Source organism: Oncorhynchus gorbuscha, unplaced genomic scaffold (genome assembly GCF_021184085.1).
Source record: "Oncorhynchus gorbuscha isolate QuinsamMale2020 ecotype Even-year unplaced genomic scaffold, OgorEven_v1.0 Un_scaffold_6302, whole genome shotgun sequence".
In the NCBI taxonomy this organism is placed as follows: domain Eukaryota; kingdom Metazoa; phylum Chordata; class Actinopteri; order Salmoniformes; family Salmonidae; genus Oncorhynchus; species Oncorhynchus gorbuscha.
Window position 1 is genome coordinate 315 of NW_025749929.1, and position 21417 is coordinate 21731.

Consider the following 21417-nt stretch of genomic DNA (forward strand, 5'->3'; position numbering starts at 1 on the left):
TCAATGCACGTCAAGCTCGTTGGGCGTTGTTTTTCGCTCGTTTCGAGTTCGTGATTTCTTATTGCCCGAGAAATAAGAACACCAAGCCTGATGCCTTATCCCGTCTCTTTAGTTCTTCTGTAGCTTCTACCGACCCCGAGGGGATTCTCCCTGAAGGGCGTGTTGTCGGGTTGACTGTCTGGGGAATTGAGAGACAGGTAAAGCAAGCACTCACTCACACTGCGTCGCCGCGCGCTTGTCCTAGTAACCTTCTTTTCGTTCCTGTCTCTACTCGTCTGGCTGTTCTTCAGTGGGCTCACTCTGCCAAGTTAGCTGGCCACCCCGGCGTTCGGGGTACGCTTGCTTCTATTCGCCAGCGGTTTTGGTGGCCTACTCAGGAGCGTGACACGCGCCGTTTCGTGGCTGCTTGTTCGGACTGCGCGCAGACTAAGTCAGGTAACTCTCCTCCTGCCGGTCGTCTCAGACCGCTTCCCATTCCTTCTCGACCATGGTCTCACATCGCCTTAGACTTTATTACCGGTCTGCCTTCGTCTGCGGGGAAGACTGTGATTCTTACGGTTGTCGATAGGTTCTCTAAGGCGGCACATTTCATTCCCCCGCTAAGCTTCCTTCCGCTAAGGAGACGGCACAAATCATCATTGAGAATGTGTTCAGAATTCATGGCCTCCCGTTAGACGCCGTTTCAGACAGAGGCCCGCAATTCACGTCACAGTTTTGGAGGGAGTTCTGTCGTTTGATTGGTGCTTCCGTCAGTCTCTCTTCCGGTTTTCATCCCCAGTCTAACGGTCAAGCAGAAAGGGCCAATCAGACGATTGGTCGCATATTACGCAGCCTTTCTTTTCGAAACCCTGCGTCTTGGGCAGAACAGCTCCCCTGGGCAGAATACGCTCACAACTCGCTTCCTTCGTCTGCTACCGGGCTATCTCCGTTTCAGAGTAGTCTTGGGTACCAGCCTCCTCTGTTCTCGTCCCAGCTCGCCGAGTCCAGCGTTCCCTCCGCTCAGGCTTTTGTCCAACGTTGTGAGCGCACCTGGAGGAGGGTCAGGTCTGCACTTTGCCGTTACAGGGCGCAGACTGTGAGAGCCGCCAATAAACGTAGGATTAAGAGTCCTAGGTATTGTCGCGGTCAGAGAGTGTGGCTTTCCACTCGTAACCTTCATTGGTCCGTTCCGCGTCTCCCAGGTCGTCAATCCTGTCTCTGTGCGACTGCTTCTTCCGCGACATCTTCGTCGCGTCCATCCTGTCTTCCATGTCTCCTGTGTCAAGCCCTTTCTTCGCACCCCCCGTTCGTCTCCCCCCCCCCCCGTCCTTGTCGAGGGCGCACCTATTTACAAGGTACGGAAGATCATGGACATGCGTTCTCGGGGACGTGGTCACCAGTACTTAGTGGATTGGGAGGGTTACGGTCCTGAGGAGAGGAGTTGGGTTCCATCTCGGGACATGCTGGACCGTTCGTTGATTGATGATTTCCTCCGTTGCCGCCAGGGTTCCTCCTCGAGTGCGCCAGGAGGCGCTCGGTGAGTGGGGGGGGTACTGTCGTGTTTTGTCATTGATTATCATGTCTTGTCCCTGTGCTTCCCCTTCTATTCGTTTCCCTCTGCTGGTCTTATTAGGTTCTTTCCCTCTTTCTATCCCTCTCTCTCCCCCTCCCTCTCTCCCTCTCTCGCTCTCTCTCTCTTTCGTTCCGTTCCTGCTCCCAGCTGTTCCTCATTCTCCTAACTACCTCATTTACTCTTTCACACCTGTCCCCTATTTTGCCCTCTGATTAGAGTTTTTGTTATAGACTGGAATAAAGACTCTGTTTCTGTTAAGTCGCTTTTGGGTCCTCATTCACCAGCATAACATTATGTGTCTATTCATATGATAATCTGATGAACCTCTATAAAAAGGTTAGTTAAGTTCGTTTATACTTTAATTTTTTATGATTAAATAAAACTAGATGTAGAATTGAATGTATAATATTTGATCAAAGGGAGGATTGATAGAGGAAAATATAGTTTAGATGATCAATTATGTATTCATTAATGATTAGAACCATTTATGCTAATACTATTATGTTATGATTTGAAAAGTATGGGTTCTTAATTGTACTGTTACTGAAAATGTAAGCAGAAATGAATTGTGTCTGTGTCTCCTGGGAAAGTTTAAGGAGGGATGCTGTGGCTTTTCAGACAGAAAAGAAATGCCTGGGAAAATGTTCCATTCCTAAAACAATGGGTTCTTGTTAGAATCGGAGAGAGGGGGTGTAACTGATGACGTCATTTTATGTCTTCTTTCTTTAAAATGTAATGTTCTTTGTATTTTGGGCCAGTACTCATCAAGAATAAATGCTGAACTTGTTTTTAAGACTGGTCTCTTGCTAATTCATGCAAATGATAAACTTACAACTTATCATGAATTAGAAATGAGTGCGAATTGAATTGATTTTGGCAATAAAACATAAATGTCATGTTTTGTCTTATATTGTCTTGTCATTATGCTTTCCCTTCTGTTCGTTTCCCCCTGCTGGTCTTATTAGGTTCGTTCCCTTTTTCTATCCCTCTCACTCCCCCTCCCTCTCTCTCCTCTCTCTATCGTTCCGTTCCTGCTCCCAGCTGTTCCTCATTCTCCTAACTCACTCATTTAGTCTTTTCACACCTGTCCCCTATTTTGTCCTCTGATTAGAGTCCCTATTTCTCCCCTAGTTTTCCGCTTCTGTCCTTGTCGGATCCTTGTATGATGTTCGCTGTGCTGTGTCATTGTCTCGCCCTGTCGTGTCTTGTCTCCTTCAGAGGCTGCGTGTGAGCAGGTGTCTGAGTCTGCTACGGTCGGTGCCTTCCCGAGGCAACCTGCAGTCAATGGTCGAGTCTCCAGTCTGTCCTCGTCACTACGAGTGGATTTAAGTTTTTTCATGTTTTGTTTTCTGCTTTGATTGTCCAGGAGTATTGCTTTTATCCTTTACTGGAATAAAGACTCTGTTTTCGCCAAGTTGCTTTTGGGTCCTCATTCACCTGCATAACAGAAGGATCCGACCAAGAATGGACCCAGCGACTACGGATTCTCGTAACACTGCCGTCGAGATCCAGGGAGCTATGCTCGGCAGACACGAGCAGGAATTGTCTGCTGCTCGTCATGCCGTTGAGACCCTGGCCGCTCAGGTTTCCGACCTCTCTGGACAGTTCCAGAGTCTTCGTCTCGTGCCACCAGCTACTTCCTGGTCTGCCGAGTCTCCGGAACCTAGGGTTAATAACCCACCTTGTTACTCCGGGCAGCCCACTGAGTGCCGCTCCTTTCTCACCCAGTGTGATATTGTGTTCTCTCTCCAACCCAACACATACTCAGAGAGAGAGCTCGGGTTGCTTACGTCATATCACTCCTTACTGGCCGGGCTCGAGAGTGGGGCACAGCTATCTGGGAGGCAAGGGCTGATTGTTCTAACAATTACCTGAACTTTAAAGAGGAGATGATACGGGTTTTTGATCGTTCAGTTTTTGGTAGGGAGGCTTCTAGGGCCCTGGCTTCCCTATGTCAAGGTGATCGATCCATAACGGATTACTCTATAGAGTTTCGCACTCTTGCTGCCTCTAGTGACTGGAACGAGCCGGCGCTGCTCGCTCGTTTTCTGGAGGGACTCCACGCAGAGGTTAAGGATGAGATTCTCTCCCGGGAGGTTCCTTCCAGTGTGGACTCTTTGATTGCACTCGCCATCCGCATAGAACGACGGGTAGATCTTCGTCACCGAGCTCGTGGAAGAGAGCTCGCGTTAACAGTGTTTCCCCTCTCCGCATCGCAACCATCTCCTTCCTCCGGCTCAGAGACTGAGCCCATGCAGCTGGGAGGTATTCGCATCTCGACTAAGGAGAGGGAACGGAGGATCACCAACCGCCTGTGCCTCTATTGTGGATTTGCTGGACATTTTGTCAATTCATGTCCAGTAAAAGCCAGAGCTCATCAGTAAGCGGAGGGCTACTGGTGAGCGCTACTACTCAGGTCTCTCCATCAAGATCCTGTACTACTATGTCGGTCCATCTACGCTGGACCGGTTCGGCTGCTACATGCAGTGCCTTGATAGACTCTGGGGCTGAGGGTTGTTTTATGGACGAAGCATGGGCTCGGAAACATGACATTCCTCTCAGACAGTTAGGGAAGCCAACGCCCATGTTCGCCTTGGATGGTAGTCATCTCCCCAGTATCAGATGTGGGACACTGCCTTTGGCCCTCACAGTGTCTGGTAGCCACGGTGAGACTATTTCCTTTTTGATTTTTCGTTCACCTTTTGCACCTGTTGTTTTGGGTCATCCCTGGCTAGTGTGTCATGGTCCTTCTATTGATTGGTCTGGTGGTTCTGTCCTATCCTGGAACGTTTCTTGTTGTGTGAAGTGTTTGATGTCTGCTGTCCCTCCTGTTTCTTCTGTCCCCTCTTCTCGGGAGGAGCCTGGTGATTTGACAGGAGTGCCGGAGGAGTGTCATGATCTGCGCGCGGTCTTCGGTCGGTCCAGAGCCAACTCCCTTCCTCCTCACCGGTCGTGTGATTGTAGTGTTGATCTCCTTCCGGGGACCACTCCCCCTCGGGGTGGACTGTGCTCTCTGTCGGCTCCCGAACGTAGGGCTCTCGAGGATTATTTGTCTGTTTCTCTTTACGCCGGCACCGTGGTGCCTTCTTCCTCTCCTGCCGGGGCGGGGTTTTTTTTTTGTTGGGGGGAGGGACGGTGCTCTGCGCCCCTGCGTGGATTATCGAGGGCTGAATGACATAACGGTTGGGAATCGTTGTCCGCTTCCCCTTGTGTCGTCGGCCTTCGGGATTCTGCGGGGAGCCGGGTTCTTTACTAGGTTGGACCTTCGTGATGCTTGCCGTCTCGTGCGCATCGGAGAGGGGGACGAGTGGAAAACGGCGTTTGGCACTCCGTTGGGGCATTTTGGGTACCGGGTTCTGCCGTTTGGTCTCGCTAATGCTCCAGCTGTTTTTCAGGCATTGGTTAACCTGTTAAGACTCTAGGGGCAGTATTTCATTTTTGGATAAAAAGACGTGCCCGTTTTTAGCGCAATATTTTGTCACGAAAAGATGCTCGACTATGCTTGGAATTGATAGTTTTGGAAAGAAGACACTCTGACGTTTCCAGAACTGCAAAGATTTTCACTGTGAGTGCCTTAGAACAAAACCTACAGGCAAAACCAAGATGTTTGAGCGACCAGGAAATCAACAGGATTTCTGATGGCACGTTTTCCATGATCGCCTTATATGGCTGTGAATGCGACAGGAATGAACGGACACTTCCTATCGTTTCCCCCAAGGTGTCTGCAGCATTGTGACGTATTTGTAGGCATATCATTGGAAGATTGACCATAAGAGACTACATTTACCAGGGGTCCCGCACGGTGTCTGTGTGGAAATTGGTGCGCAAAAGTCACCTACCAGTATTTTTCCATCCGAATCTGAGAACAATGCAGGCTTCCAGGAATGGCATTTCAATGAAGAGATATATGACAAAACACCTTGAGGATGGATTCAAACAACGTTTTCCATGTTTCAGTCGATATTATGGAGTTAATTCGGAAAAAAAGTTTGACGTGTAGGTGACTGAATTTTCGGTTAGTTTCGGTAGCCAAATGCATAGTAACAAAACGGAACGTTGTGTCCTACACAAGCATCTTTCAGGAAAAACTGGACATCTGCTATGTAACTGAGAGTCTCCTCATTGAAACATCTGAAGTTCTTCAAAGGTAAATTATTTTATTTGATCCCTTTGCTGGTTTTTGTGAATATGTTGCGTGCTAAATGCTAACGCTAAATGCTAAGCTAGCTATCACCACTCTTACACAAATTATTGATTTTCTCTGGTTCTAAAGCATATTTTGAAAATCTGAGACGACAGGATTGTTAAGAAAAGGATAAGCTTGAGAACAGGCATATTTATTTCATTTCATTTGCGATTTTTAGAAATCGCTAACGTTGCGTTATGGTAATGAGCTTGAGGCTATGATTACGCGACCGAATACGGTGTGGGTCGGACTAAGAGGTTAATGATGTACTGAGAGACATGCTGAACATCTTTGTTTTTGTCTGCTTTGACGATATCCTGATTTTTTCGCCGTCGCTCGGGATTCATGTTCAGCACGTTCGACGTGTACTCCAGCGCCTTTTAGAGAGTTGTCTCTACGTGAGGGCTGGGAGGTGCGCCTTTCGTGTTTCCTCCGTCACTTTTCTCGGTTCTGTTGTTTCCGCTGAGGGCATTCAGATGGATCCCGCTAAGGTCCAGGCTGTCAGTGAATGGCCCGTTCCAGGGTCACGTGTCGAGTTGCAGCGCTTTCTCGGTTTCGCTAATTTCTATCGGCGTTTCATTCGTAATTTCGGTCAAGTTGCTGCCCCTCTCACAGCTCTTACTTCTGTCAAGTCGTGCTTTAAGTGGTCCGGTTCCGCCCAGGGAGCTTTTGATCTCCTCAAGAAGCGTTTTACGTCTGCTCCTATCCTCGTTACTCCTGACGTCACTAAACAATTCATTGTCGAGGTTGACGCTTCAGAGGTGGGCGTGGGAGCCATTCTATCCCAGCGCTTCCAGTCTGACGATAAGGTTCATCCTTGCGCTTATTTTTCTCATCGCCTGTCGCCATCGGAACGCAACTATGATGTGGGTAACCGAGAACTGCTCGCCATCCGCTTAGCCCTAGGCGAATGGCGACAGTGGTTGGAGGGGGCGACCGTTCCTTTTGTCGTTTGGACTGACCATAAGAACCTTGAGTACATCCGTTCTGCCAAACGACTTAATGCACGTCACGCTCGTTGGGCGTTGTTTTTCGCTCGTTTCGAGTTTGTGATTTCTTATCGCCCGGGTAATAAGAACACCAAGCCTGATGCCTTATCCCGTCTCTTTAGTTCTTCTGTAGCTTCTACCGACCCCGAGGGGATTCTCCCTGAAGGGCGTGTTGTCGGGTTGACTGTCTGGGGAATTGAGAGACAGGTAAAGCAAGCACTCACTCACACTGCGTCGCCGCGCGCTTGTCCTAGTAACCTTCTTTTCGTTCCTGTCTCTACTCGTCTGGCTGTTCTTCAGTGGGCTCACTCTGCCAAGTTAGCTGGCCACCCCGGCGTTCGGGGTACGCTTGCTTCTATTCGCCAGCGGTTTTGGTGGCCTACTCAGGAGCGTGACACGCGCCGTTTCGTGGCTGCTTGTTCGGACTGCGCGCAGACTAAGTCAGGTAACTCTCCTCCTGCCGGTCGTCTCAGACCGCTTCCCATTCCTTCTCGACCATGGTCTCACATCGCCTTAGACTTTATTACCGGTCTGCCTTCGTCTGCGGGGAAGACTGTGATTCTTACGGTTGTCGATAGGTTCTCTAAGGCGGCACATTTCATTCCCCCGCTAAGCTTCCTTCCGCTAAGGAGACGGCACAAATCATCATTGAGAATGTGTTCAGAATTCATGGCCTCCCGTTAGACGCCGTTTCAGACAGAGGCCCGCAATTCACGTCACAGTTTTGGAGGGAGTTCTGTCGTTTGATTGGTGCTTCCGTCAGTCTCTCTTCCGGTTTTCATCCCCAGTCTAACGGTCAAGCAGAAAGGGCCAATCAGACGATTGGTCGCATATTACGCAGCCTTTCTTTTCGAAACCCTGCGTCTTGGGCAGAACAGCTCCCCTGGGCAGAATACGCTCACAACTCGCTTCCTTCGTCTGCTACCGGGCTATCTCCGTTTCAGAGTAGTCTTGGGTACCAGCCTCCTCTGTTCTCGTCCCAGCTCGCCGAGTCCAGCGTTCCCTCCGCTCAGGCTTTTGTCCAACGTTGTGAGCGCACCTGGAGGAGGGTCAGGTCTGCACTTTGCCGTTACAGGGCGCAGACTGTGAGAGCCGCCAATAAACGTAGGATTAAGAGTCCTAGGTATTGTCGCGGTCAGAGAGTGTGGCTTTCCACTCGTAACCTTCAATGGTCCGTTCCGCGTCTCCCAGGTCGTCAATCCTGTCGCTGTGCGACTGCTTCTTCCGCGACATCTTCGTCGCGTCCATCCTGTCTTCCATGTCTCCTGTGTCAAGCCCTTTCTTCGCACCCCCGTTCGTCTTCCCCCCCCCCCCGTCCTTGTCGAGGGCGCACCTATTTACAAGGTACGGAAGATCATGGACATGCGTTCTCGGGGACGTGGTCACCAGTACTTAGTGGATTGGGAGGGTTACGGTCCTGAGGAGAGGAGTTGGGTTCCATCTCGGGACATGCTGGACCGTTCGTTGATTGATGATTTCCTCCGTTGCCGCCAGGGTTCCTCCTCGAGTGCGCCAGGAGGCGCTCGGTGAGTGGGGGGGGTACTGTCGTGTTTTGTCATTGATTATCATGTCTTGTCCCTGTGCTTCCCCTTCTATTCGTTTCCCTCTGCTGGTCTTATTAGGTTCTTTCCCTCTTTCTATCCCTCTCTCTCCCCCCCTCCCTCTCTCCCTCTCTCGCTCTCTCTCTCTTTCGTTCCGTTCCTGCTCCCAGCTGTTCCTCATTCTCCTAACTACCTCATTTACTCTTTCACACCTGTCCCCTATTTTGCCCTCTGATTAGAGTTTTTGTTATAGACTGGAATAAAGACTCTGTTTCTGTTAAGTCGCTTTTGGGTCCTCATTCACCAGCATAACATTATGTGTCTATTCATATGATAATCTGATGAACCTCTATAAAAAGGTTAGTTAAGTTCGTTTATACTTTAATTTTTTATGATTAAATAAAACTAGATGTAGAATTGAATGTATAATATTTGATCAAAGGGAGGATTGATAGAGGAAAATATAGTTTAGATGATCAATTATGTATTCATTAATGATTAGAACCATTTATGCTAATACTATTATGTTATGATTTGAAAAGTATGGGTTCTTAATTGTACTGTTACTGAAAATGTAAGCAGAAATGAATTGTGTCTGTGTCTCCTGGGAAAGTTTAAGGAGGGATGCTGTGGCTTTTCAGACAGAAAAGAAATGCCTGGGAAAATGTTCCATTCCTAAAACAATGGGTTCTTGTTAGAATCGGAGAGAGGGGGTGTAACTGATGACGTCATTTTATGTCTTCTTTCTTTAAAATGTAATGTTCTTTGTATTTTGGGCCAGTACTCATCAAGAATAAATGCTGAACTTGTTTTTAAGACTGGTCTCTTGCTAATTCATGCAAATGATAAACTTACAACTTATCATGAATTAGAAATGAGTGCGAATTGAATTGATTTTGGCAATAAAACATAAATGTCATGTTTTGTCTTATATTGTCTTGTCATTATGCTTTCCTTCTGTTCGTTTCCCCCTGCTGGTCTTATTAGGTTCGTTCCCTTTTTCTATCCCTCTCACTCCCCCTCCCTCTCTCTCCTCTCTCTATCGTTCCGTTCCTGCTCCCAGCTGTTCCTCATTCTCCTAACTCACTCATTTAGTCTTTTCACACCTGTCCCCTATTTTGTCCTCTGATTAGAGTCCCTATTTCTCCCCTAGTTTTCCGCTTCTGTCCTTGTCGGATCCTTGTATGATGTTCGCTGTGCTGTGTCATTGTCTCGCCCTGTCGTGTCTTGTCTCCTTCAGAGGCTGCGTGTGAGCAGGTGTCTGAGTCTGCTACGGTCGGTGCCTTCCCGAGGCAACCTGCAGTCAATGGTCGAGTCTCCAGTCTGTCCTCGTCACTACGAGTGGATTTAAGTTTTTTCATGTTTTGTTTTCTGCTTTGATTGTCCAGGAGTATTGCTTTTATCCTTTACTGGAATAAAGACTCTGTTTTCGCCAAGTTGCTTTTGGGTCCTCATTCACCTGCATAACAGAAGGATCCGACCAAGAATGGACCCAGCGACTACGGATTCTCGTAACACTGCCGTCGAGATCCAGGGAGCTATGCTCGGCAGACACGAGCAGGAATTGTCTGCTGTTCGTCATGCCGTTGAGACCCTGGCCGCTCAGGTTTCCGACCTCTCTGGACAGTTCCAGAGTCTTCGTCTCGTGCCACCAGCTACTTCCTGGTCTGCCGAGTCTCCGGAACCTAGGGTTAATAACCCACCTTGTTACTCCGGGCAGCCCACTGAGTGCCGCTCCTTTCTCACCCAGTGTGATATTGTGTTCTCTCTCCAACCCAACACATACTCAAGAGAGAGAGCTCGGGTTGCTTACGTCATATCACTCCTTACTGGCCGGGCTCGAGAGTGGGGCACAGCTATCTGGGAGGCAAGGGCTGATTGTTCTAACAATTACCTGAACTTTAAAGAGGAGATGATACGGGTTTTTGATCGTTCAGTTTTTGGTAGGGAGGCTTCTAGGGCCCTGGCTTCCCTATGTCAAGGTGATCGATCCATAACGGATTACTCTATAGAGTTTCGCACTCTTGCTGCCTCTAGTGACTGGAACGAGCCGGCGCTGCTCGCTCGTTTTCTGGAGGGACTCCACGCAGAGGTTAAGGATGAGATTCTCTCCCGGGAGGTTCCTTCCAGTGTGGACTCTTTGATTGCACTCGCCATCCGCATAGAACGACGGGTAGATCTTCGTCACCGAGCTCGTGGAAGAGTGGGACAGTGGTGAAATCCTGCACGGAGCCTTCACGTGTGCTGCACTGTGAGAGCGCATCAGCAGTAAGGAAGGAGGAAATAAACACAGCTGTTTCAGCTCTCTGGAGAGGAGCTCTTGGTTGGCGCGACAGTTTGACTGTGTGTGCTATGCTGCAGAAGTTTGGTTTATTTTCAGCGTGTGTAGTTTATAAAGTATTTAACTCAATCATCGGTGTGACAGCTCGAGGTCGTGGTTGTTATCGTTTGGCACCGCGCCGGTTATGGTTCTCATGGATTAGTAGCAACATTGTTGCGAAGCTTTGACATACAATATGAACACCCCCCACATTCATACCCTCTGCTCTCATCCACTGGAACATAATACAAGTTACTGCAAATCCTCTGATGATGACTGGGTTCTTTCTTGTATGAAGTTACTGTTCACTTGCTCTGACATTATTATTGTATGAGGTATTCTTGGTTACTCCTGTGCTGTGATGTGGGTTTTATAGGGTGTGTATTCTCTTCTCTCTCCACTGGCTATCTGGTAAACAGGCTACACTCTAGGCAGTCTCTTCTGCTGATGTGTGTGTGTCTGGTAGTGGTACTCTCTCTATTCTACTCTTCTCCTTTCGGCAGGGTTAATACCTGCCTGGCACCCAACAAAATCTTTATCTTTACCCCTCTAATAAATACCGCTACAATATGTATATACTGTATTCTAGTCAAGGCCTGTCATATTTAACTACTACTGTCCACTTCATATGTATATACTGTATACTAGTCAAGGCCTGTCCTATTTAACTACTACTGTCCACTTCATATGTATATACTGTATTCTAGTCAAGGCCTGTCCTATTTAACTACTACTGTACATATACTATTCTTCAGATATACTACAGATGTACTCCAAATTGTCTATGCATCACATCACAGTATATATATATATATATCAATTATTATTATATATAATATATAATATTTTCTTTTACCTTTTAGATTTGTCTTCTATGAGCCAGGAACACAAGCATTGTTAGACATTACTGCCCTGTTGGAGCCAGGAACACAAGCATTGTTAGATATTACTGTCCTGTTGGAGCTAGAAACACAAGCATTGTTAGACATTACTGCCCTGATGGAGCCAGGAACACAAGCATTGTTAGATATTACTGCCCTGTTGGAGCTGGAAACACACTTATTGTTAGATATTACTGCCCTGTTGGAGCCAGGAACACAAGCATTGTTAGATATTACTGCACTGCTGGAGCTAGAAACACAAGCATTGTTAGATATTACTGCACTGTTGGAGCTAGAAACACAAGCATTGTCCTTATCTGTGGTACTGTATATTAACTATATACCACACCTCCTCAGTCCTTATCTGTGGTACTGTAAATTAACTATATACTACACCTCCTCAGTCCTTATCTGTGGTACTGTATATTAACTATATACCACCTCTCCTCAGTCCTTATCTGTGGTACTGTATATTAACTATATACCACACCTCCTCAGTTCTTATCTGTGGTACTGTATATTAACTATATACTACACCTCCTCAGTCCTTATCTGTGGTACTGTATATTAACTATATACTACACCTCCTCAGTCCTTATCTGTGGTACTGTATATTAACTATATACCACACCTCCTCAGTCCTTATCTGTGGTACTGTATATTAACTATATACCACACCTCCTCAGTCCTTATCTGTGGTACTGTATATTAACTATATACCACACCTCCTCAGTCCTTATTGATTAATTACAACACATAGGTGTATTATAAGGCATTATAAAGGTCATTAAAAAATGATACATACGTACTTCATAGAAACTGTTACCCTTCATATATTCTAACAACTCACATTTTAAGATTCATTATGTAATTTGTTCCATGTTAAGGGCTCTACCCTTGGAACAAAACTATTTGTCTCCCTCTTGCTGTTGCATGCAGTTCCTCTCTCTCTTCCTCCATTCCTCTAACCCCTCCCTCCTTCTAACCCCAGCCCTCTGGCAGAACCAGGAAGTCCCTCCCCTTCCCACAAACTCTCTTCTCTCTTCTGAGGAAACGAAACTGATCTGAGTCTCTGTGTCGTCTGTCTGTGTGAGAGTGAACAACCGTCCAAATGGCTCAACAGGGAGTTCTGCTGGACCAGGACCAGTTATGTTGTTCTGTCTGTTTGGATCTACTGAAGGAGCCGGTCACCATCCCCTGTGGACACAGTTACTGTAGGAGCTGTATTGAGGGCTGCTGGGATCAGGATGATCTGAAAGGGGTCTATAACTGTCCTCAGTGCAGACATACCTTCACTACAAGACCTATGCTGATGAAAAATAACATGTTGGCTGAGCTGGTGGAGAAACTGAGGAAGACAGGACTCCAGGCTGCTCCCCCTCCTGCTCTGTGCTATGCTGGACCTGGAGATGTGGCGTGTGATGTCTGCACTGGGACCAGAAAGCAGAAAGCCTTCATGTCCTGTCTGGTGTGTCTGGCCTCTTACTGTGAGACTCACCTCCAACCTCACTATGAATCTCCTGCTTTCAAGAAGCACAAGCTGGTCAAAGCCACGGCACGACTACAGGAGAAGATCTGCTCTCATCATGACAAACTGCTGGAGGTTTACTGTCGTACCGATCAGCAGTGTATCTGTCTGCTGTGTGTGATGGATGGACATAAAGGCCATGATACAGTGTCAGCTGCAGCAGAGAGGACTGAGAAACAGGTAAGACCAGAACAACTTGTTGGTGACTGTCTGATAAACAAAGAATTAAAGATACAGTAGGAACTAAATCTGTTTGAATATGAGATCATTATATTATATACAAATGGATCCACAAATATGAACACAAACCTTGAGTATATTGAGTTTGCTACAAATATATCACCATTTTCTAAAGTCAAACACCATTATCATTCTGAATGGCCTTTTATGAGTCCAAAGTTCAGACTCAACCCCTTGATACATGTAGGCCTACCATAAAAACTATAATCATTCACATAGCAACATAATATAATATTGTAAAGGGACTTCCTCAGGATTGTCGACCTTCCTCTCTATGGGTCCTATGTCACATTACTATACTATTGATCTACTGGACTAATAAAGCTTGATAGCTCATTGAAGAGTGATTCTCCACAGAGGCAGCTGGGGATGAGTCAGCAGAAGGTCCAGCAGAGATTCCAGGAGAGAGAGAAGGAGCTGAAGGAGCTCCAACAGGCTGTGGGGTCTTTCAAGGTGAGTATTGTTGACCAGAGGAGACACACCATTTCACTTCTCTCCTCCAGTCAGAGAGAGAGAGAGAGGGGCCCCTATCCAATCCCACTGACCCCACTGTTGGGAACAGGCTGTCTGGACCCCTTTCAGAGAATAGACTGGTTCATGTAACCGACTGGGCTACCTCATCACATAACCAGTAACCATGACTGACTCATGTCCCCAATACATTAAAATGGAGCTGGGCTTTATTGGCATGGAAATAGATGTTTACATTGCCAAAGCAAGTTAAATAGACAATAAACAAAAGTGAAATAAACAATCAGAAATTAACAGTAAACATTACACTTGGAAGTGATTTGGGGGATGGGGGAGGGTCTATTAGAAGTTAGTAGGACTCTTTTATTTTCTCAGAAGTACTGAGTTAGGTAGGAGGATTTAGAGTGGTGTAAACCGTGATTGAACACACTCCAGCACAGTAGGTGGCGCCATGCACCTCTTAAAGGATAGGGTGCAGCATTTCTACTTTTTGATTAAAAAAAGCGTGCAAAATTTCAACTTCCTGCTACTCATGCCAGGAATATAGTATATGCATATGATTAGTATGTGTGGATAGAAAACACTCTGAAGTTTCTAAAACGGGTTCAACCATGTCTGTGACTATAACAGAACTTATGTAGCAGGTAAAACCCCAAGGAAAAACTGTTCAGAAAAAAAACAAAAAAATCCCTCTGGCAGTTCTCTGAATTGTCTTTGTCAAGGGAAATTAGATAGCGCCCAGTTTACAGTTCCTACAACTTCCACAGGATGTCACGAGTCTTTGGGTTGAAGTTAATCATTGGTGAAACGAAGAAGAGGCAGAGGTTACACTGTGGATTATGTAAGAGAGAAAATCGTGCTTGTATTGTTGACTTGCTGTTATTGAATACAGATCGACCCGTCAACAATTTGATCGATTATTAACGTTTAAAAATACCTAAAGTTGGATTACAAAAGTAGTTTGAAATATTTTGGCAGAGTTTATAGGCAACTTTTGAAATGTTTTGTAGTGACGTTGCGTTTTGGAAAGCTGTTTTTTTCTGGATCAAAACGGGCTTTATAAATGGACATTTTGGGTATACATGGACGGAATTAATCGGAAAAAAGGACCAATTGTGATGTTTATGGGACATATTGGAGTGCCAACAAAGAAGCTTGTCAAAGGTAATGAATGTTTTATATTTTATTTCAGCGTTTTGTGTAGCGCCGGCTACCGCTAATTATTTTGTTTACATCTCGTTCAGGTAGTTCAGGGGGGGTGCATGCTATCAGATAATAGCTTCTCATGCTTTCGCCTAAAAGCATTTTTAAAATCTGACATGTTGGCTGGATTCACAACGAGTGTAGCTTTAAGTGAGTACCCTGCATGTGTGATTTAATGAAAGTTTGAGTTTTATTGCGTATTATTTGAATTTGGCGTTATGCATTTACCCAGGCAATTGGACACACGAGACGCCTCTATATCCCTAAAATAAGATTTGAGGACCTCCATTATATCATAGAAGAAGAAGTTGGTCTGTGAGGGTTTTGTTGTTCCTGAGGAGGGCTACTATCCTTTTCTCTATTGGTTTTCAAGTATTTTCAGAATGTATTAAAACCAAAGCTAAAGCTTCCCTAAACAATTCAATATATCAGTCAATATATTTTCTCTGTGATTTATTTTCTCTCCGTCAACCGTTCCATCGCATCTTAACCGTCTTACCGGGCGGGCACTAGGACCCGGGGGAGGCTGCTGCTGCAGAGGCTGCTGCACCGCTCGTGACTGTCAGTCCTCCTTGTAGCTCATTGGTTAAGCTGTGGCTCGAGCCTGTTAACAGTTAACGGACAGGAAACGGCTCTGACAGGACACATTCATGTCGAGGCAGTGATGTGAATGTGTGGTAAGTTACAATAGAGAGAGAGAGTTTTCACTACTATAGACTTTGGTCATAATCAAAGCTTTGTTAACCAATAGGTTTTTATGTGAGGCTGCCTGTAAGTTACAGTGTAACAGACATTTGATTATTTTGTCAGTAATGGCTGCAAAAATTGGAAAAAATCTTTGTTTATCTTTGTCAAACATGAGATGACACAAACACACAGAGACAGTTTTGTGGCAAAGATACCAGGAAACTATCAATCAAAGATATGCAAGTGGTCTGTCCAGGAGGGAGGAGAGTAGAGCAGGACCAAGAGGTGTTCTGTACCTGTCTGTCCAGGAGGGAGGAGAGTAGAGCAGGACCAAGAGGTGTTCTGTACCTGTCTGTCCAGGAGGGAGGAGAGTAGAGCAGGACCAAGAGGTGTTCTGTACCTGTCTGTCCAGGAGGGTGGAGAGTAGAGCAGGACCAAGAGGTGTTCTGTACCTGTCTGTCCAGGAGGGATGAGAGTAGAGCAGGACCAAGAGGTGTTCTGTACCTGTCTGTCCAGGAGGGAGGAGAGTAGAGCAGGACCAAGAGGTGTTCTGTACCTGTCTGTCCAGGAGGGAGGAGAGTAGAGCAGGACCAAGAGGTGTTCTGTACCTGTCTGTCCAGGAAGGAGGAGAGTAGAGCAGGACCAAGAGGTGTTCTGTACCTGTCTGTCCAGGAGGGAGGAGAGTAGAGCAGGACCAAGAGGTGTTCTGTACCTGTCTGTCCAGGAGGGTGGAGAGTAGAGCAGGACCAAGAGGTGTTCTGTACCTGTCTGTCCAGGAGGGAGGAGAGTAGAACAGGACCAAGAGGTGTTCTGTACCTGTCTGTCCAGGAGGGAGGAGAGTAGAACAGGACCAAGAGGTGTTCTGTACCTGTCTGTCCAGGAGGGGGGACAAGGCCTGGTGGACCTGGAGAGCAGGGTTGCAGAGGTCTGACTCATTGAGGTGCAGAGAGGCTACTGAACCTACTGTCTCTCTGTCTCTCTGTCTCTCTCTCTCTCTGTCTCTCTGTTTCTCTTTCTGTCTCTCTGTCTCTCTCTCTGTCTCTGTCTCTCTCTGTCTCTCTCTCTCTCCAGCGCTCTGCACAGTCAGCAGTGGAGGACAGTGATCAGATCTTTACTGAGCTGATCCGCTCCATTGAGAGAAGGAGCTCTGAGGTGAAGGAGCTGATCAGAGCCCAAGAGAAGGCTCAAGTGAGTCAAGCTGAAGGACTCCTGGAGCAACTGAAGCAGGAGATAGCTGAGCTGAGGAAGAGAAGCACTGAGCTGGAGCAGCTCTCACACACAGAGGATCACATCCATTTCCTCCAGGTAACTAAACTGTCTTGTTACATGTGATATGAAATTAACTTAATGTGAAACTATTAATCTCAATCATTATGTTGTCCTGTCTGTCTCTCTCTCCCTCTCTCTCCCTCTCTGTCAGTCTCTCTGTCCTTCCCTCCCTCTCTCTGTCGGTCTCTCTGTCCGTCCCTCTCTCTCTGTCCGTCCCTCTATCTCTGTCCGTCCCTCTCTCTCTCTGTCGGTCTCTCTGTCCTTCTCTCTCTGTCCATCCCTCTGTCCGTCCCTCTCTCTCTCTGTCGGTCTCTCTGTCCTTCTCTCTCTGTCGGTCTCTCTGTCCTTCTCTCTCTCTCTCTCTCTCTGTCCGTCCCTCTCTCTCTCTGTCCGTCCCTCTCTCTCTGTCCGTCCCTCTCTCTGTCCGTCCCTCTCTCTCTCTCTCTCTGTCCGTCCCTCTCTCTCTCTCTGTCCGTCCCTCTCTTTATCTCTGTCCGTCCCTCTCTCTCTCTCTCTCTCTGTCCGTCCCTCTGTCTCTCTCTCTGTCTGTCCCTCTCTCTCCCTGTCCGTCCCTCTATCTTTCTCTCTGTACGTCCCTCTCTCTCTGTCCCTGTCTCTCTCTCTCTCTGTCCATCCCTCTCTCTCTCTCTGTCCGTCCCTCTCTCTCTGTCCGTCTGTCCCTCTCTCTCTGTCCCTGTCTCTCTCTCTCTCTGTCCGTCCCTCTCTCTGTCTGTCCATCCCTCTCTCTCTCTCTGTCCGTCCCTCTCTCTCTCTGTCCCTCCCTCTCTCTCTCTCTCTCTCTCTCTCTCTCTCTCTCTCTCTCTCTCTCTCTCTCTCTCTCTCTCTCTCTCTCTCTCTCTCTCTCTCTCTCTCTCTCTCTCTCTCTCTCTCTCTCTCTCTCTCTCTCTCTGTCCGTCCCTCTCTCTCTCTCTCTGTCCGTCAGTCCCTCTCTCTCTGTCCGTCTGTCCCTCTCTCTCTGTCCCTGTCTCTCTCTCTGTTCGTACCTCTCTCTCTCTCTGTCCGTCCGTCCCTCCCTCTCTCTCTGTCCATCCCTCTCTCTCTCTCCATCCCTCTCTCTCTGTCCGTCTGTCCCTCTCTCTCTGTCCCTCTCTCTCTCTGTTCGTACCTCTCTCTCTCTGTCCGTCCGTCCCTCCCTCTCTCTCTGTCCATCCCTCTCTCTCTGTCCGTCCCTCCCTCTCTCTCTGTCCATCCCTCTCTCTCTGTCCGTCTGTCCCTCTCTCTCTCTCTCTGTCTCTCCCTCTCTCTGTCCGTCTGTCCCTCTCTCTCTGTCCCTGTCTCTCACTCTCTGTCCGTCCCTCTGTCTCTCCCTCTCTGTCCGTGCCTCTCTCTCTCAATTCAATTTCAATTCAACTACTTTATTGACATGGGAAACATTTGTTAACATTCCAAAGCAAGTGAGGTAGAAACATTACACATACAGAAGTTTCAAAACAGTAAAGACATTACAAATGTCATATTATATATATATATATATACAATGTACAAATAGTTAAAGGACACAAGATAAAATAAATAAGCATAAATATGGGTTGTATTTACAATGGTGTTTGTTCTTCACTGGTTGCCCTTTTCTCGTGGCAACAGGTCACAAATCTTGCTGCTGTGATGGCACACTGTGGAATTTCACCCAGTAGATATGGGAGTTTTTCAAAATTGGATTTGTTTTCGAATTCTTTGTAGATCTGTGTAATCTGGGGGAAATATGTCTCTCTAATATGGTCATACATTGGGCAGGAGGTTAGGAAGTGCAGCTCAGTTTCCACCTCATTTTGTGGGCAGTGAGCACATAGTCTGTCTTCTCTTGAGAGCCATGTCTGCCTACGGCAGCCTTTCTCAATAGCAAGGCTATGGTCACTGAGTCTGTACATAGTCAAAGCTTTCCTTAATTTTGGGTCAGTCACAGTGGTCAGGTATTCTGCCGCTGTGTACTCTCTGTGTAGGGCCACATAGCATTCTAGTTTGCTCTGTTTTTTTTGTTAATTCTTTCCAATGTGTCAAGTAATTATCTTTTTGTTTTCTCATGATTTGGTTGGGTCTAATTGTGCTGTTGTCCTGGGGCTCTGTAGGGTGTGTTTGTGTTTGTGAACAGAGCCCCAGGACCAGCTTGCTTAGGGGACTCTTCTCCAGGTTCATCTCTCTGTAGGTGATGGCTTTGTTATGGAAGGTTTGTGAATCGCTTCCTTTTAGGTGGTTGTAGAATTTAACGTCTCTTTTCTGGATTTTGATAATTAGTGGGTATCGGCCTAATTCTGCTCTGCATGCATTATTTGGTGTTTTACGTTGTACACGGAGGATATTTTTGCAGAATTCTGCGTGCAGAGTCTCAATTTGGTGTTTGTCCCAAGTCTTGGTTGGTGAGCGGACCCCAGACCTCACAACCATAAAGGGCAATGGGCTCTATGACTGATTCAAGTATTTTTAGCCAAATCCTAATTGGTATGTTGAAATTTATGTTTCTTTTGATGGCATAGAATGCCCTTCTTGCCTTGTCTCTCAGATCGTTCACAGCTTTGTGGAAGTTACCTGTGGCGCTGATGTTTAGGCCAAGGTATGTATCGTTTTTTGTGTGCTCTAGGGCAACAGTGTCTAGATGGAATTTGTATTTGTGGTCCTGGTGACTGGACATTTTTTGGAACACCATTATTTTGGTCTTACTGAGATTTACTGTCAGGGCCCAGGTCTGACAGAATCTGTGCATAAGATCTAGGTGCTGCTGTAGGCCCTCCTTGGTTGGTGACAGAAGCACCAGATCATCAGCAAACAGCAGACATTTGACTTCGGATTCTAGCAGGGGGAGGCCGGGTGCTGCAGACTTTTCTAGTGCCCGCGCCAATTCGTTGATATATATGTTGAAGAGGGTGGGGCTTAAGCTGCATCCCTGTCTAACCCCATGACCCTGTGTGAAGAAATGTGTGTGTTTTTTGCCAATTTTAACCGCACACTTGTTGTTTGTGTACATGGATTTTATAATGTCATGTTTTACCCCCAACACCACTTTCCATCAGTTTGTATAGCAGACCCTCATGCCAGATTGAGTCGAAGGCTTTTTTGAAATCAACAAAACATGAGAAGACTTTGCCTTTGTTTTGGTTTGTTTGGTTGTCAATTAGGGTGTGCAGGGTGAATACATGGTCTGTTGTACGGTAATTTGGTAAAAAGCCAATTTGACATTTGCTCAGTACATTGTTTTCCTTGAGGAAATGTACGAGTCTGCTGTTAATAATAATGCAGAGGATTTTCCCAAGGTTACTGTTGACACATATTCCACGGTAGTTATTGGGGTCAAATTTGTCTCCACTTTTGTGGATTGGGGTGATCAGTCCTTGGTTCCAAATATTGGGGAAGATGCCAGAGCTAAGTATGATGTTAAAGAGTTTTAGTATAGCCAATTGGAATTTGTTGTCTGTATATTTGATCATTTCATTGAGGATACCATCGACACCACAGGCCTTTTTGGGTTGAAGGGTTTTTATTTTGTCCTGTAACTCATTCAATGTAATTGGAGAATCCAGTGGGTTCTGGTAGTCTTTAATAGTTGATTCTAAGATCTGTATTTTATCATGTATATGTTTTTGCTCTTTGTTCTTTGTTATAGAACCAAAAGATCTCTGTCTCTCTCTCTCTCTCTCTCTCTCTCTCTCTCTCTCTCTCTCTCTCTCTCTCTCTCTCTCTCTCTCTCTCTCTCTCTCGCTCTCTCGCTCTCTCGCTCTCTCTCTCTCTCTCTCTTTCTGTCCCACCCTCTCTCTCCCTCTGTCCCTCCCACTCTCTCTCTCTCTGTCCATCTCTCTCTCTCTCTCTCTCTCTCTCTCTCTCTCTCTCTCTCTCTCTCTCTCTCTCTCTCTCTCTCTCTCTCTCTCTCTCTCTCTCTCTCTCTCTCTCTCTCTCTCTCTCTCTCTCTCTCTCTGTCTGTGCCTCACCCTCTCTGTCTCGCTCTATCTGTCCCTCCCCTCTCTCTCTCTCCCTCTGTCCCTCCCTCTCTCTTTCGGTCCCTTTCTCTCTCTTAGCTCCTCTCTGTGTCTCTCTCTCTGTCCAGAGTTGCCAGTCTCTCTCTATCTCTCTCTGCCCCCTCTCTCTCTCTCTCTGCCCCTCTCTCTCTCTCTGCCCCCTCTCTCTCTCTCTCTCTCCAGAGTTATTAGTCTCTCTCTCTCTCTCTCTCTCTCTCTCTCTCTCTCTCTCTCTCTCTCTCTCTCTCTCTCTCTCTCTCTCTCTCTCTCTCTCTCCAGAGGTATCAGTCTCTCTCTCTCTCTCTCTCTCTCTTCTCTCTCTCTCTCTCTCTCTCTAGCGTTATCAGTCTCTCTCTCTCTCTCTCTCTCTCTCTCTCTCTCTCCAGAGTTATCAGTCTCTCTCTCTCTCTCTCTCTCTCTCTCTCTCTCTCTCTCTCTCTCTCTCTCTCTCTCTCTCTCTCTCTCTCTCTCTCTCTCTCTCTCTCTCTCTCTCTCTCTCTCTCTCTCTCTCTCTCTCTCTCTCTCTCTCTCTCTCTCTCTCTCTCCAGAGTTATCAGTCTCTCTCTCTCTCCAGAGTTATCAGTC

The 21417-nt window shown here is 46.8% G+C and overlaps 1 protein-coding gene across 1 annotated transcript; it reads left to right on the plus strand.

Moving 5' to 3' along the window:
• Positions 1-12570: 12570 nt before the first annotated feature.
• On the plus strand, positions 12571-21413 carry LOC124029421 (E3 ubiquitin/ISG15 ligase TRIM25-like; the record flags this gene model as incomplete). Its single annotated transcript, XM_046341127.1, has 4 exons — positions 12571-13177; positions 13595-13690; positions 16670-16903; positions 21381-21413. Coding segments are annotated over exons 1-4 (960 nt in total), but the record flags the coding sequence as incomplete, so codon positions are not given.
• Positions 21414-21417: the final 4 nt, after the last annotated feature.